The 16,195-nt window shown below is 41.8% G+C and overlaps 1 protein-coding gene across 3 annotated transcripts in view; it reads right to left on the bottom strand.

Moving 5' to 3' along the window:
• unc5cb (unc-5 netrin receptor Cb) overlaps positions 1 to 15,784 on the bottom strand; it is a 125,832-nt gene extending 110,048 nt beyond the window's left edge. For 2 of the 3 annotated variants that reach the window (XM_026173823.1, XM_026173824.1), the window contains exon 1: positions 15,159 to 15,784. In XM_026173823.1, the coding sequence (XP_026029608.1) occupies positions 15,159 to 15,276 (118 nt within the window). In that variant the 5' untranslated portion in view covers positions 15,277 to 15,784. The remainder of the gene's footprint in view (positions 1 to 15,158) is intronic. The other variant, XM_026173825.1, reaches the window with a different exon arrangement.
• Positions 15,785 to 16,195: the final 411 nt, after the last annotated feature.

Raw genomic sequence — 16,195 nt, 5'->3', positions numbered from 1 at the left:
GGAGCACACATGGACACACACACACAACAGCTAGACTTCTTCCCAGACACAAGATCATGGGATGTCATCTGGCAACTAGGGTATCACTAGGCCCTGGGAGCTGTGCAGGTCACAGAAGTCTCACGGACAACAACGGGCATCTATACTCTGTCAGCCTCGACTTGGGCTGTGTGGCTCATCTTTCACTATCTGTCTGCTGAATTCTCTTGCGCCTGTAGTCCCTTCGTGGTAGCTCTATATATAGTCCCAATGCTTCCCAGGATTCTTTGTGATGTCCTGCTGTGGTGGAAAGAGTCTGGGACTCATCATTATAAATCAGCCTGTTAGAAGGAATAAAATTTTAAAGAGCTTCTCCTTGGATTCGAGCTGAACTCTCCATTAGTGGGACCAGAGCAAATGGTTGCTTGCATGACAACACGTAGCAAATCAACACAACAACCCCTTTAATCACCCTCTGAGTCCTTTTGTTCTGCTCCCTATCTTATTCTGCTCTCTGGGCTCCCAGCGATAAAGTCTAGCGACCTCTGTGAGGAGGATAATCATCACAGGTACGCATATACTGTACCACTGAGATCAAATATATGGTTTATTACATCTGCATCTCCTTAGTTCTTAGCCCTTATCTGCTGCATAATATAAAAATACTTCAGGAGATATATTTTTCTAACCTTGCATAGGTCCACATAAGGGGGATTAGTAGGGAGGAGAGTTTAAGCTCATCTTATCATGCTGTATTCTCTGGCAAGGGGTAGGACTGCTGACAGTATACAGATATCAGGCTTTAGGGATATAGGAATGCCAGAAACAGAAACAGGGCCACACAGCAGGAGTGCCCAAAAAGACAGTGATTAGAAGGCAGAGAAGCAGATACAACGAGTATGACAAAAGAGCAATAAAAACAAAAGAACATGCAGTGCAATATACCAGCTTCAGAGCACAAATGCACACACACACACACACACACACACACACACACACACACACACACACACACACACACACACACACAAACACTATGATTTCATGATTTCATTTCATGTCAGCCTTGAGGGAGAGCTGAACTCCTCGCCTCATCATCATCCCCCTTCCCGATCGCTCTGTTCTTGGCCTGCTGCACGCCTCCAGGGCCAGCGAAGGCAGCGATTAACGACAACAGCGAGAGTGTGTATGAGTGTGTAAGTGTGTGTAAGGCCCGATCGTTAGAGCGGCCAACTTGTGTAATACAATTACAGAGGCTGCAGAGAAACTGCTAATGTGCACGCAGGCAGCTCCGTCAGATGGATCAGGTATTGAGTTTTCTATGCTTAATTCACTTTCCAGCACACACATGGGTGCATTAGTTAGATTAGAGTAGCGGGAGGGGACGGGAGCTGGGGTTGGTCTACCGCCGGGCCGAGCAGATTTGTTTAGTGGTGGCTGTCAATTACAACCCTGACCCTTGCACTAAATGGCTGCTCGTCCAGTGGAAAGTAGACAAAAGCCAGACAAGATTGGTCAAGACATGGCCATTTGCTGCAGACGATAACAAGTGGCATGTTGTGGAGTAAACAACGGTCAAAACACTGCGAATAATGCTCCGCCAATAAAACAGAGTGCTGGGGGCCCGAGCAGGCAATGTAACCATCAGTAAGATTAGTGGGGCAATGTTATCACTAGGACGTGGCAGTAATGGGACAATGCAAGGCCAGGGGTGGATGGGTACTTAAAAATATGAAATGGAAAACAAATTATTTAATTCACTCTTTTCAAAAGTCTCCTGCAATTTAAGAGACCGATTGTAGAGGCAATCACTTAAAAAACTACTTACCCTGTTGTGGAAAGCCAAAAATATGAAAGAAAAAATTTTAATCCAATTATTTATTCTCTTTGGTTTCATATTATGTTGTTATAATTTCTTTGGAACTTTATATTATTAAAAAATAGATAAAAAAAAAAAACATTTTCGAGAATAAAACATCTCATTACTGATATTTTAATCTGCATATGCCTACAGAGCCGCATATGGCCTGTATATCCATTATATTATAATGCAACAAGAAACAAGCAAATGTGGGCACAGGCTGCATGAGCCGATGCTATAGATCCCCACGCACAAACATATGTTGTTTGAGGGGCCTTCTGTCTAATTAGAGGAATTAAATGTACAATGTACACATCAACTTCTTTCTTTTTTTTTTACAGTAAAGCTGGAGCGGCTCATCTCAAGGGAATGTTACTCAGGAATATACAATCACAATGTTTGTCAGGAAATCATAACTCTCTTCACGTGATGATAAATATCATTAAATCTCACAGAAGCTCTTTTTTTTCTCTCCGGTAGCTAAATGAGCGTTGGCGGGTGGGTGGACAAAGTTTCCGCAGTAAACACCTCCTTCCCATGTAAACATATATAATCACAACAAGATGGGCAATGCAGAACAGCTCGTAATTGTATCAACGAAGTGAGATGATGAGTGAGTTTCGCAAAGGGGGGGGGAGCGGAGGGAGGGGGGAGCATTGCAACTGATTGAATTTAAATGTCTGCTTCACTCCCAAGAGACCACCCCAATTCAAAGGACAGAGATTGTCTGCATGTAACTGGGGCCACGCAGTAACAAATAATCCTGTAAGCCTTCACAAAAACTCTCTTTGTGGGCACTGACAGTATTTTTTTCCCCCTCGTCTTGACACGAAGCTTCTTCTAACAGAGAAGAAGAGAGCCAACGGGAAAAAAGAAAAGAAATGAAATGAGTAAAGTTGGATGTGACAGGCTGAGCAGAGAAAACCTTTATCCACTGATAGATGTTAGACAGCTACATCCCCTCATTGTGACACATCCATCAAAGCGCTGATCACTTTTGTCCTCCCACATGTCCAACCCTTGTGTGTCAGAGCTGCTTTGATCAATCCAATTTGACTCCGCGACTTCAGACAAAACAGTGTTAAAGGAGTGACCGCTGACACTCCTTGGATTCGACATGCCTGGTTTAAATTCCTTCAACAGTGTACTGCATTCTGTCAAGCTCTTATTAAAGCAAACTACAGTAACAGAAAGAGAATGGAAGCTACTGTGTAAATATTCCAGCGTGAGTTTGCATGCCCTTGTCCCCTAAATTCAATCTCTGTGTGAGCAACTGCCAACTAGAAAAATGGCAGTCAAAACCAAAAACAGGTTGCGCTGGTATCTGGTGTTCCACAGAGAAGAAACACAATAAGGTTCAGATTACTCAGCCAAATTTCCCAAGAAACTGCAGGGGAATGGAAATATGCAAGTGAGCTGGTAACGCTCAGAGCTGCCCAATCCTTACAAAACATTGGTTTGTTCGACACTGTTGTATTTGTTTACTAGATTTTTGCTTCTCTTCCACGAACAAAAAGCCACACAAAACAGCCCAGAATAGCTGAGGGTTAATGTGTCTGAATCCTGGATGCTCGCAGGCTGTTCATCCTGTGGGTAAAAGCCATGCAGCTTACGAGTGGCTCTTCTATTCCTGGCTCTGAGATCCTTGTATCCACCTCACCTCTTTTCTTTTTCCCTACTCTTCCTCTGGCCACATATTGTTACCTGGGTGTCATAATGAGCTGCTAAATAAAATATCTGGTAGAGAAAAGAAGTGATAATAAAAAAAAGTGGCTACCAGAAAGCAAGTTAGGCCTTCGTAGACTTCTAAAAAACAAAAATACTGTGATTTAGTAATGTGCAGCTTTCTAAATGCAAGAAGTAACGAACCCGGGCAACGACTACCGAGGAAACTCATCAGCAGGGATAATTTACTACGGTATTGCTCCTTCTTTTACACAGCAGAGGTTACCCCGCTCGCCCCCACCACATCTCCCCAGTGTAAACCTTTTTGCTTTTACCTGAAAGGATCAGCTTACCTCACGTCAGCCTAAAAACCATGGGAACCCCTATGCGTGGTGTGTCACCACTGAATTATCGGTTTCCGCTGCACATGCTCCTGCATATCTACAGCAAGCCATTATGGTGTATCGGTTTACAGTTAGTGTGCTGACTCCAGTGCAGCTGGTGTACTGTATGGAGTCATAGTTTATGGATGTCTGGAATTAGAGAAACAAGCCTGTTATCTTACTAAGCTCTGCCATTTTTTCCCCCCCCTAACCGAGATTGCGCTTCTCCATCGATTTAACTCAAGGGAGAGCAGCTCTACAAACCCTTCAAGTGTGTTATGAGCAATTATCTTTAAAAAGTGATGGGTAGGTTGACAAACCCCTGATACCAGAGGGGCACTCCTGTGCCTTGGTGGTTAAAATGCTGACCATAAACCACATCATCCACTCCAGGCCAGAGGGAGAGCTTTGGTCCACGTCTCTCTCTCCCCCTCTCATTTCCTATATGCTTGTGTGTGACTAGAAGTATAAATGTTGCTAACCTTCCTAGTCAGCTAGAAATACTAGTCAGTAAAATGTATTCCCATTTTATTTTACTTAAAAACTGATAGTTACCAGATCAGAGATGGTGTTCAAACTATAACAGACCCAGGTTTTACCATTATCTGCACTGGGCTATAGCAGCTAGCATGAAAGAGACCGAGGCTACTGTTACGAGCACTACTGAGGTTAGCAAAACAAACAAACTAATCTGACACTGTGCGTGCTTGCAAGGTTAGACACAGCCAAATGTTTCAACATGCTAACTAAAACATCATTTGACTCAAGAAGAAATTTTGATATAGCTCATAAAATACACACAAGATATTGGTTTTGGCCAATGGTAAACTTTGTCTGTTTCAAGCATGCTTAAATGTTCTCCATCTTTCAGTAAGTGCAACTAGTCCAGTTTTTTTTTCTTTTGTTTAAAAACCTAGCAAACTAGTTACCAGGAGCAATCCTATTCAAAATGGAAAATCGAATAGAATGTGTGATGTTCCAAAAATTCTACATTTAATACAATATTAAGGTATTATTGCCAATATTATAACTACCAGTAAAACTAAAGGCCTGACAGCGGGAAACTTTTTGCTACTTTTTGCTTGTCAAGTGAACGACTACACTATGAAGCCACAATGACCTGCTAATGGTAAGCACTATTTGGCCATTATTGCACTGTACATCTTTTATAATGTATTATTGTAGGGCCTTGACCTTATAATATGAAGCATCTTAGGGCAACTGTTCTGATTTGGTGCTATATAAATAAAGCTGAACTGAATTGAACTGCATTGAATTGAAAGTACAGATGACTGATTGCAGAGCAGCTAGCTTTGTAAATAGGCAGTCAAATGCCATGATGTGAAACAAGTTCTAGCAAATAACTTTATACTGGTGGTAAAGGAAAGCTGCATCTATCCTTCTGGAAACACCGTAAACACATTTTAAAAACAGGTTGTCAAAGACCACACAGCAATCACCCAACTGACAGCTTCAGAACCACCAAGTTTAACTTTGAGCTATTCATGCATATTTCTAAACTGCAGAAAATTATCCTTTCAAAATGGAACAGTACTGGCGCTCCAATATGCATGTATCCCTAAGTCTGTAAAATGTACCAGCAGCATTTAAAACACAATAAACGTCTATTTTGTGTTCAAGCCTGGATGGACTAGGAGCTTGTGAAGGTTACACATCAAACAAGAGTTGTGTTGAATGCAGTAAAGCTCATCCTGTATACAAAATATATCCATTTCAGACATTTGACCTGGTTTGGGGGGAGGGGGCTGCAAACCCCCCTCGTATTTCTGAGAAATCATCACAACAACATCCATTATTCAATTTCTGCCTACTCTTTGGTTAAGTTCTTGAAAGGGGCAAAGGCAAAGCTGCAAGCTCTCCTCTACCACCAATTTATTATTGCACTGTACAACTTTTATACTGTATTAAAGTAAGCGCATTTAAACCAATGAATATATGAATGCAATGCCCTGCAGGAAAATATTGTGCTGCTTTTTTCAATCCTTTTGTCTTAGAGCATAATGTAATTCTGACATTTAGCTACAGAAGTGAACTTTCAGATTTGCTCATTTGCCTTCTGTTATTAGCAACCTCATCTCAATATCATTCATTAAAATAGGAATGCATACAAATCAAAAGACAACAAAGTAACTTATTAGCACCGCCTTTTGGTTTCCTGACAGATTCCAGAAGAACAACAATACAGTACATTTTGCCTGCTCTGGCAAGCCCACAAATTGCAGCAGCTTCAACGGTGTGCTTTACATGTTAGGAGTCATAAAATAACCTTTCACCGTGGGGCTTCTGTCTGGGCCCCCTTTAAATGAGACCCATTGAGCCTGCCCCAGTTAAACACTGTCTGCCATTACTTAAAACACCAGGGTCTGATCGTGGAGATATGGCACGCACACACACACAAACACACAGGAAAGTGCTGACACCCAAGTGCAACCTCAAACTATTACTGGACTTGCAGCAATAAAGCCTGAAATGCTGAAAACAGGTCAGGCACAAGGCTGTTTGAGCCTGTGGTGGTAGACATGATGGTGGTAGAGTGTGTAGTTAACGCTGCTTTTAAAGTCGTCTTCTTTTTTTACATTAAACCTGATGAATTCCGCAGTGTTTGCTGAGACACGCACAGTGTAATTACAGAAAAAAAAGACAAGACGAGCATGATTTCAAGAGACGTGTGTTTTTTTAAAATATCCCTCTCTCGCATTTTGACTCAACAGGAGTGTATGGAAGGTTGGGCGGGGGGATCAATCATCCAGCAGTACATAACAATTGTGAAGCTTTAATTTAGCACCTCATTTAACTCAGTAAAAACAACAACTTTACAGGCTGGCATTCTGACACACATTTAATTCTGCCCCCTGGTAATGGTCTGCTCTGTTTAAAAGTCTGTTTGGCAGCTCTGTAGATAACAGATGGAAGAAAAATGAGGGGAATTATGAGAAAGATTGATTTCCTAGGGATGAATGGTCTGGTATTCGCACAGATTTATCTGAAACAGACTTTCTCGGACTCTGTTATTATTGAATAAACATACACGCGCGCATGCACACACACTCTGTCACCATATGCAGGCAAACAACAATGTGCGCACACAAAGAGACGCACAGCACACAAAACACCGTAGTCATGCAAGAAGGCTAAGAAAACAGAAGCACGGTGAATTTATGAGTGTACAGTACATGAACATTTCTAAAATGGTAAAAGAGTGGAGCGCAAAGGACATAGCTAGGAGTTAGGATTTTCAAAATATTACCAATTTTCACTGCCCAGATCTAAAGGATGCCAAATAATCTGTAGGTAGAAACAGATATATTTAACACAGTCAGCACAAATGTGGCTTTCCAGACAAAAAATACAACTTTTCCTAAGTCTCTTCCCCAATGTCTAGCAAAAATTTACTCTTTTTGAAGAACAAGAGCTCCCATTGTCCTTTTAGATGTCCCAAGCCTATCTTTAAGGAACCATAATATAAACCAGAGACTATAACTTCTCTTGTGGCATCTCAAAAGCAGACAGGAATGAGGCAAAAAAAGAGAGAGAGAGAGAATGAAGGAGGGGGACGGGCGGGTAAAGTACCTCATTTGAGCCCCATAAAAAAAACAAGACGGCACAAACATTTATCTGTGGTCGGGCTTTCATCAGATGCTTTAAGAGTGCAGGAATAACAAGAGAGCCGGATGCTGATAAAGTAAAGACAGGAAATGGGGAGCGTGGGTCTCCTACTCTCATGTTTCACACGGGACAAGGGGTCCTATAACCTCCACCCCCTTCCTCTCTGCTCTGCTGACATACGTAGACCACAGCCCTCCCCAACCAGACGTTAGCGCAGCAACTGGAAACCACCACCCCTCTAACAAATGCAGAGATGAGACAACAAAATGAGGAAAACGTTGAAGTCTGCAGGTATATAAAATGTGCGGCTGTTTCCACTTGATGGTTTAAGTCAATATAAGCCGGCTTCTCAAATCATTTATTACAGATGAGTGTTCTTCCTTTTCATTGTATATATCTGCTTTTGTCTCATTCCACGAGTGAGGCTCTGCCTCTGAGCACAAGACGGGGCAAAGCCGGGATTAAGGGTTTAGCTTTGTCAATCAGAGTCAGAACTGAGGGAGGGATAGCAGCTGCATCTCCATTCTGAGAGGAAGAGACTGAATTTCTATAGAAACACCAAAACCTGAGTGATTCTGTGCTATATTTGTGACTCAGGTCAGGTGTTATGAGTCACCACTGACATCATCTCGCTCATTACCGATTTCCTCATCAGAACTAAACATTTAGTCTGGTTTTAGCAGAAATGATGGTAATGTGATGGTAACAGAGTAGAGCACTGAAAGAGTATGAAAGGATGATATCTGTGTTCAAGACTGTTTGTAGAGTCCCAATTATTTATCAATCAGCTACAATACGTTTGTTTTTGGGGAATTTCTTACATCTAACCAGGAATATTTAGTATGCATGTATGTAGGAGATACAAGCACACTAATGACAGTGTTAGGGTTCAAAAGTTGGTTGTCAACAATTTCCAATGACTGGTGAACATCAGTATTTTAAGCTACAATTATCGGCTGGCTAGCTGACTGAATATGTTATCCCTGCAACAGCATAGTGACCTGTCCAGGGTGTACCCTAAATTGGATAGGCATGAGAAAATAGAATATGGATTGATGATGGATTATTTTACCTTTAAACTTCCTACCACCCATCTTTGGCCTAGATTATTGAGCTATGCCACATCAGACCAGTGCTTGCTCTGTAGCAGTTACCGAGGCTGTTCATACTCCATGCTGGGCCAGGAAACTAAGACTACAGGGAACAACGTTAAAGGACATCAGGGAAATAACTGCATTCTGTCAGCCAGCACATTTTGCTTTTTATAGCGTCTGTGCGACTACATAAGATTAGCCACGTTCTAGGAGCTTCTCAAATCCCCCCTAATTCTGTTTATTTTGTATCCTAATCAACTTTACAAGAGTAAATAGCATGTCTGGAAACAGCAACAGCTCAATTATAGTAAAATGCAAATGGTTATTAAACAATTGTATTAAAAAAACACATCAGAAATATGGGATAAGAGTTAGTTTACTGTATAAAAAATATAATTTGTTATTGTGCATCTTTAACAAATCTTTAAGAAACACGTATTGATTAATTAATTGGTCTTCAGGCCTTTCTGTGTGGACTTTGCATTTTCTCCCTGTGCCTGCATGCCTGGCTTCCTCCCAAAGTCCAAACATGTGCACGTCGGGTTAATTGGTTATTCTAAATTGGCCACAGGTGTGGATGCAAGATAGATAAAGTGCTTAAGTCCATAAAACACAAGTGCTCTATGGATGTGTTTGAAAAGGTGCAGTGTAAGACTAGAAAAGCCCTACGTAAATGCCAGGCCGTTCCTTCCATTTTAAAAAACATGACGCACAAATACAGTGAGACTTCCTTTGAGTTCCTTCCACATATTTTTCCCCTCATTTACCTGCCTGTCCTTGGCTGATATCCTGTTAGGAACACAAAAATGCAGGAGGACATTAGTGGTTGAACATCAGGGGGGAGGCCATGATGCCAAATTAAAGGGCAGGAGTGGAGTGTGTACTTATACTCACTCATGATGTGCTCTGTCAGCCCTGCTGCTTATAATGGCATGAGAAGGGCCACTTAACTCATAATCACTTCTCTCTCTCCCTTTGGCTCTGTCCTCCTCTGTACCCCACCTCAACCCCTGATTTTCTGACTGCCGGCTCTGATCTTTAATCATAAATGAACTGTAGATCAAGAGCAGGGACAGTGGTCCACACCCCCTTCCCTCCCTTGCCGAGGCTCCTGTAATCACAGGGCTCTTGGCTAGTAAGAGGCCAACAAGCCTTTGAATGAGAAATGACTGTACCTCTAATGCATCAGCCATCTCAACTTTGGAGAGCCGCTTTCTGGCAAAGGGTGTACAGCAGGTAGGAAATCAGGTCACCACTATCGTCGTCTTCACAATCATTATCTCCGATCTCATCCAGCAGCGTAATTGAAAGTGGGACCTTTTATACAATTATTTTCATTTGCTATCCGTAGCCTACAGTATGCGAGTAATTTCTGCCTTGTGGTGCACTCCAACTTACTGTACCCTAAAAAGAAAAATCATGCACGCCCGCAATCTAGGTGGTGCAGCATGCATTGTATTGAGACACAAGTCACCCTCCCTGGCAAAGGCCTGCTTGTCAAGTGCTGCTACTTGTGCCGAGTTCTGCTAATGGACTGCTAATAGGAGTGAATGTTGCACTGTGAAGCTCCCCTGTAGTTGAGAGTGTCACACAGGGTGATTAATGACACACTCTCTTCTCCTTCCAAGCCTGTCCCTGTCCTCACTCCATATCTTGCTTTCACCCTTTTCTCTCACCCACCCTCTCCTGCCTCGAGGTCCCTCTCCTCCTCCTCACCTCTAATCTTTCTGTCCCTCTCTGAAGTCCCCCCTCCCCAAATCTCTTTTCATTTACTTCAAGATTTTAGCACACGGCAATCTGAGAACATTATTATTCACCCCACAAATCAAGTATACTCCTAATGCTAAATTGTAAATTGCTTTAAAGGCATGCAGTATGAGCACAACACATTAAAACTGCATGGAAGCATTAACACAAAACTCAGTAGGAAAAAGAAAACGTTTAGGTTTAGTTTACAAGGAGCTTCGACTTTCTATTATGCTGATGATCAGGGATTACATTTTAACATAAGTTGAGAAAAACAAGGCAGAATTTATAGGAAATTTTAAGTTTTTAACTCTCTGATAAGGAATTTACATTCTAGTGGTTTTGAGGGGAGATTATGGTGGTCTTAATATGCTCATTTCCAGGTCCACAGTTTATCCAAGGATTCTACTGGAGCAGCTTTGCATGATTCAATCACATATTACTTATTAATCTTATAGCGTGCCTCGGTTTATCCACCGTCGGAAACAAAGCCGTATTAACTCCTCTCACATTCTTCAGATTGGCTGTCTCTAACAAACAGAAGGTTTGAATAGAAGGTGGGTGGGGCAGAGCTAAATATCCACTAACTGGGATTACTGTGTGTTGAACTTGTACAGTTTAAAGAGGTAATCCCAGTGAGCCATTATATATACACATTATTTGAAACATTAGCCAGTTTAATGTTTTTAGGCCCATTAGGAGGGAGAGAAAGAAAAATCCCAGTGGTCCCCTTGAGTTTAGGGATTTTAGGCTTAGTGTTACTCAAAATGTCGACTGGCTTGACTCTTGATGATGGAAGGCTAGCAAGCTGGCTAATGAGTATATAGCAGCAGGAATGGTTCCCCACACCCTAAGAGATGTGAGTGGTTTCATGAGAAACTGACATGATGTATCACAATGTCAGAGTTTCTTTTGGCTTTATTTTGATAATGGGGGAGGGAGTAATGGACACAATATTTTTGGTTGGCATAATATTTTTTGTTGACATAAATGGTCACCGACTGATCACATGCAGTTTTTAATGATATAGAACACTTCAGTTATTTATAGAAAATTATCCTTGGATATGGGTCACGTTCCCCGGGGGTCCCCAGACCCCACTTTGTGAACCATCTATAAAAATGTGACTGATTTAGACATCATTTGGTACTCTGCCATATTTGCATCATCAAACTGAGGTAAAAGTAAAAGTTCAAGTGCTGTGGTAAGATTGGAAAAGAAAAGAAAAGGCACAAAATAATCAAACCGAGGCATTCTGATGAACTGGCCAAAAAATTCTTAGATAGAAGACTTGAACTAAAGGGGAATGTGAACACATAACCAAAGTAAATTAAAAAAATCTTCACGACAGGCCTGAGTGCAATGACAGACAGTATTCGTGTCCGCCGCCACAGCTGTTCCCGGCCCCAAAATAGCAACAGAGTATATTTTTTGCGTTCATAACAATAGCATATGACATCAAGTAGAGCAAGGAAGCAAACTCAGCAGCTACTTTTCACAGTAATTATCACTCGCTACCAGGCTCCGTCTGGCTTAAATCGCAACCAGCATGCAACTGTGACCTCACACAGCCATACTGTGTACACACTTTTTTTTTTTTTTTTACTTTGCTCTCTTCGTTCACCTGTGCATATCACAGCTCAATCTTAATTTCCTTCACTTACACAAAATCCTTCAGTTACATAAATTTGCTTTAAATATCACGTACTGCGAGCTTGCATTGATGGCAAAGGCTATCACAGGAGGTCATTTATATGTACTGCTTCTTCGCACAATGCTCTCATTGTGCATGTAGACCCAGTTTATATAATGACCTCTATGGTTGTAATGTTAGCAGCCCCAGGGGAAGCCTCTTAGAATAATAATAGGCAGGGAAAAAAACAAAAAAAACAACATTCACATTTACCTGCATTCTTTACGAAGCACACAGAAGTAGCCTAAAAGCTGAACGAGTGTGTCGTACAAGGAAAACAAAGAAGCCTCACTGTGTATGAGTTACAATATATCTGAAACCATAGCTGTCCTTTAACTTTTTCTCTCCATAAACAATCCTCAGAGGACACATCATCAGAAAGTGGAGAGGCAGGAGAGACAGAAACATGGTGTGAGAGGCAGCACGAGAACAGCGCTGTGGAAAAACTGAACTAATCCCAGGAATGCCAGCGCCCATGTATCCACTGCCTAACACAAGAGGTACACTATATAAATGCCAGCGTTAAGGTCAGCCATGGAAATGAAAGGAAATCGAGAAAAAGGAAACACCTTAAAAAAGTGATTTTCCCTCCCTTATCATGCATGTAGCACAACACATGCATGTTACCCACTAAAGACTATTGAGCAGCATATATGGTTAATATGCATTTATTGATTTTTTTTTATTTTAATAAACCTGGATAAATAAATGTGAACTGGACTAAAATGAGCCACAGCCCAATGGTGAGGGAGTTTGGACTTTTAGGGCGGGGCAGAATGTGACGGAAAAGAGAGGATCCACTGCTAAATTGAATGCGGCACAATAACTGTTTAATCTCAGATGTCTTGGTTTTTTTCCAAGATTTAAAAAAATAATAATAATAATTAAAAATACAACCTGATTGCACACCTGCCAATAAATCTTTTATCAGAGCAGCTATTCCATATGTTCCCTGTAAGAACTTGACATCCTCCATCAGCTTTAACAGTACGGTGGAGCTCTGACACCTCCATGGAAAAAACTGAATTGTATCTTTTCTTGCACCAAGGGTTTCAAATCAAGCTGCTGTCAGAGCCCTCAGCTACTTTCCTGGCAGCTCATTGCATATATCTGTCTCAACTTGTCTCCTTTCTGAAGAGTCCAGCAGGTTAATGAGAAGGATCACTTCCCGGTGCTCGCCTCTGTCTAGAGGATTAGAAAGCACTCTCAAAAAATAAATAAAAACTGTAAACACATATTTACAGCCACAGAAAGTAGGTCTGAAGAGCTGCGAGTAGAAGCACAGCGTTACAGAGAGCGCCCGGGTAAGTGAGCCACTTTGATCACCAGTAGTTTTACACTGAAGAAGTGACTCTCCAGCGATTAGAAAATGTGTAGAGCTCATCAGTGCCCCAAAATAGCGAGGCCCATTAATTAGGCTCAAACAATGTTCTCCTAGTGTATCGACTTCTTAATGGACAGATAAGAACCTTGTTCGTATTCCCATCCAGTCAATGGCACAGGGCTCTCTGGGGTTTTGGAATGGGTATTATGTCATCTCACCATGCCCTTCAGAAACTGGACCTGTGCTGGGGTTTTTTCCCTCTCTCTTTCTTCCTCTTCCTCTTCTTGCTCATTAACTATGTAGGAGTGAGATGAAGGTCTGGAGCAGCTAGATAAGGTTGCTCACAGACCCTCTTCCCCTGTCTGGGATATGTGCTTAGACTTCAATTTGAGCTTGTAACACTTTTGCATGAACACTGAAGCCTCACAAAAAAAACCCCTAACTGTTCATGATGTCACTGCAGAAGGGAGTATATCTGAAATGGTCAAACCTCCCCTCCCATCCCCTCCTCTCCATCTCATCATGTTATTCAGACAACAGTAGATTCCAGACAAGACAGACCACCTACCTTAATTCCACAGACATACACTCTTGGCGTCTGATACACATGCACAAACACATAGTGAACACTAAATCCTAACACAGATGGCTTTTTCTCAGCTCCCTTTGTTTGACAATCTTGCACGGTAGAAAGAAGATTAAGTAAATGGCTTCAGGTGTTGTGGCATTATCTCCAAGATTTCTGTGACTGACAGCCACTCTGCAGTTTACAGAAACATCTTTCACCAGGCAATTCTTTGAAGGAGAGGTTTTGTAAATCTGCTTACTGATTGAAACCAAGCATAATGACAAATTAAAGCTCGCTGCCGAGATATGTGTGTGTGTGTGGGGGGGGGGGGGGGGGGTGTTGAAGATTTTCTTGGCAAACTTCACTTCACGACTGAAACTTCCTTATTTAATTAGACATTCTCCTGAGCAAAAAGTCAAGATCATTTAAGCATTACTAGCTTCACTGGGCTTTGAGATCATTCTTCATTCTTAGATGATCTGATTGTTTTCAAATAGTGGACCTCTAATTTGGGGATTACAGCAGTCATCAATCAACACTGAGTAAGATTGAATAATATGAGAATGAATGGAAGTTCAGCTTTCTTGATTTGATTAATAGCAGCCCGAACAGGAATATTCTAATATGACTGCAGGTAATGGTCTACATGTTATATTTTACCTGTAATAACTTGCTGTGATTCAGGGTTCTTGTGGCTAATTACAGTTTTCTAACACGTTTTTTTTATGTGTAATGCTATTTTTTTGTGTGCCTACACTAAAATCTTTAACGGTTTAGGAAGATTTAAAGCAACAGCCACAATATTAAGGGCATCTCTTGAGCTTCAAAGCAACACTTCTCCATTTCTTTCCTCGGAGAAACAGATGCAGGGCTGTGATGCTTTGGTTTCCAAGTGCAAAGCGTAGTTAATATAAATTATTGAATAAAAACTTTTTTCCCCCAGTGAAGGCTTCTTTGGATGTAGTATCTTCATATTTACCTCACATAAAACTGCTTAGCAGTAGGCAGCCTGCTTTAATGAAGGCTACAGCCTATTATTTCTAGTACAGCCGAACTTCGGGGGAATGAAGTGGCACACTGTATTCTTCTATTAGGAGTGTGACTAATTATGATTCCGTTTTGTCTTGCCCACCACAACAGCGCCACGAGAGTTCATAAAAGTTTTCCTGAGAGCAAAGCCAAAAGGTTCACTGGTGAAGAATACACTTTAAAGTTTACCTTGAGCTACACCGATGTCAACCAGAAGGAAAAGCAAAAGCCAGGATACGGTCGGCATCTCTGGACAGGATCTCGGCGATCTTCCTCCTTCTCTGTCAGTCCGCGCAGAGTACCCCATGATGAGGAGTCAAACTACGCTCTAAGGCGAGTCCCAGTCACTGAGAAATTGATATGAAATGCGCGCTGGTGTCCCTCGTTACGCTGCGCAGCACTCCACAAACCCTCACAACCCGGGCGTAAAAGAAAGAAAAAATAGCTTTCGACAAAATATATCCAGCGCAGTGTTTTTGCAAACATGTGACACTTTATGAAACAAGAGGTGGGTGCATCGCCCTCTGTCACAGAGGATGTTGCATTAAAATCTGTATCCGCTTGCTTTTCCCTCTAAAGGTTCACTTGCTAGAGGTGTGGATCGATGTTCTGACGGCAAATTCATGCTCCCACATGAAAGCAAAGTCCGTCCAGCAGAGTCCGAGTCTGTGCAGAACCCTTTTTCACTCGTGCAGTGAGAGAGCAGTGTGTGTGCGTGCACCGCGTCTCCAGCGCTCCACTGACGGCACTGAACGAACCAGGGCAAGGAGCCGTCTCTGCGGGCTACCTTGCTCCTTCAGCCAATCCAAGTGCTCCGGCAAGTGGCGGCGCTGCATCAAAACCTGGCCCGGACAGCAGCGAGGAATGGATGCTGATTTTTTTTTTCAGCTGAGAATTTTAATCACGCATTCATCCAGGTTAGACTACGAGACAGAAATTAGATTAACAGAAATATGAGTGTATGCAGTGGAATCCGTTATGTAACGCTTGTACTTGCGCGTAAATTCCTGCATCCAAAACTAAAGTATCATTAGGGGAAATCCTTTTAAGCTGTTTAAGCCCATTTCAATATTGTTTTTTAAAAACGATTTTAAATACTCATTTATGTGTAGTAAGGCTTAGAGATGCGCAGTGAAAATGTTTTTACCTCCATTTGAACTTTAGAAATACAGATCAGCACCATAACATCAACAAACTCCCCCCTACATATATGATATAAGTCGTTA

Source organism: Astatotilapia calliptera, chromosome 7, assembly GCF_900246225.1.
Source record: "Astatotilapia calliptera chromosome 7, fAstCal1.2, whole genome shotgun sequence".
NCBI lineage: Eukaryota > Metazoa > Chordata > Actinopteri > Cichliformes > Cichlidae > Astatotilapia > Astatotilapia calliptera.
Note: the sequence above shows the minus strand (reverse complement) of the source record. Positions and strands in the feature narration are given on the sequence as shown.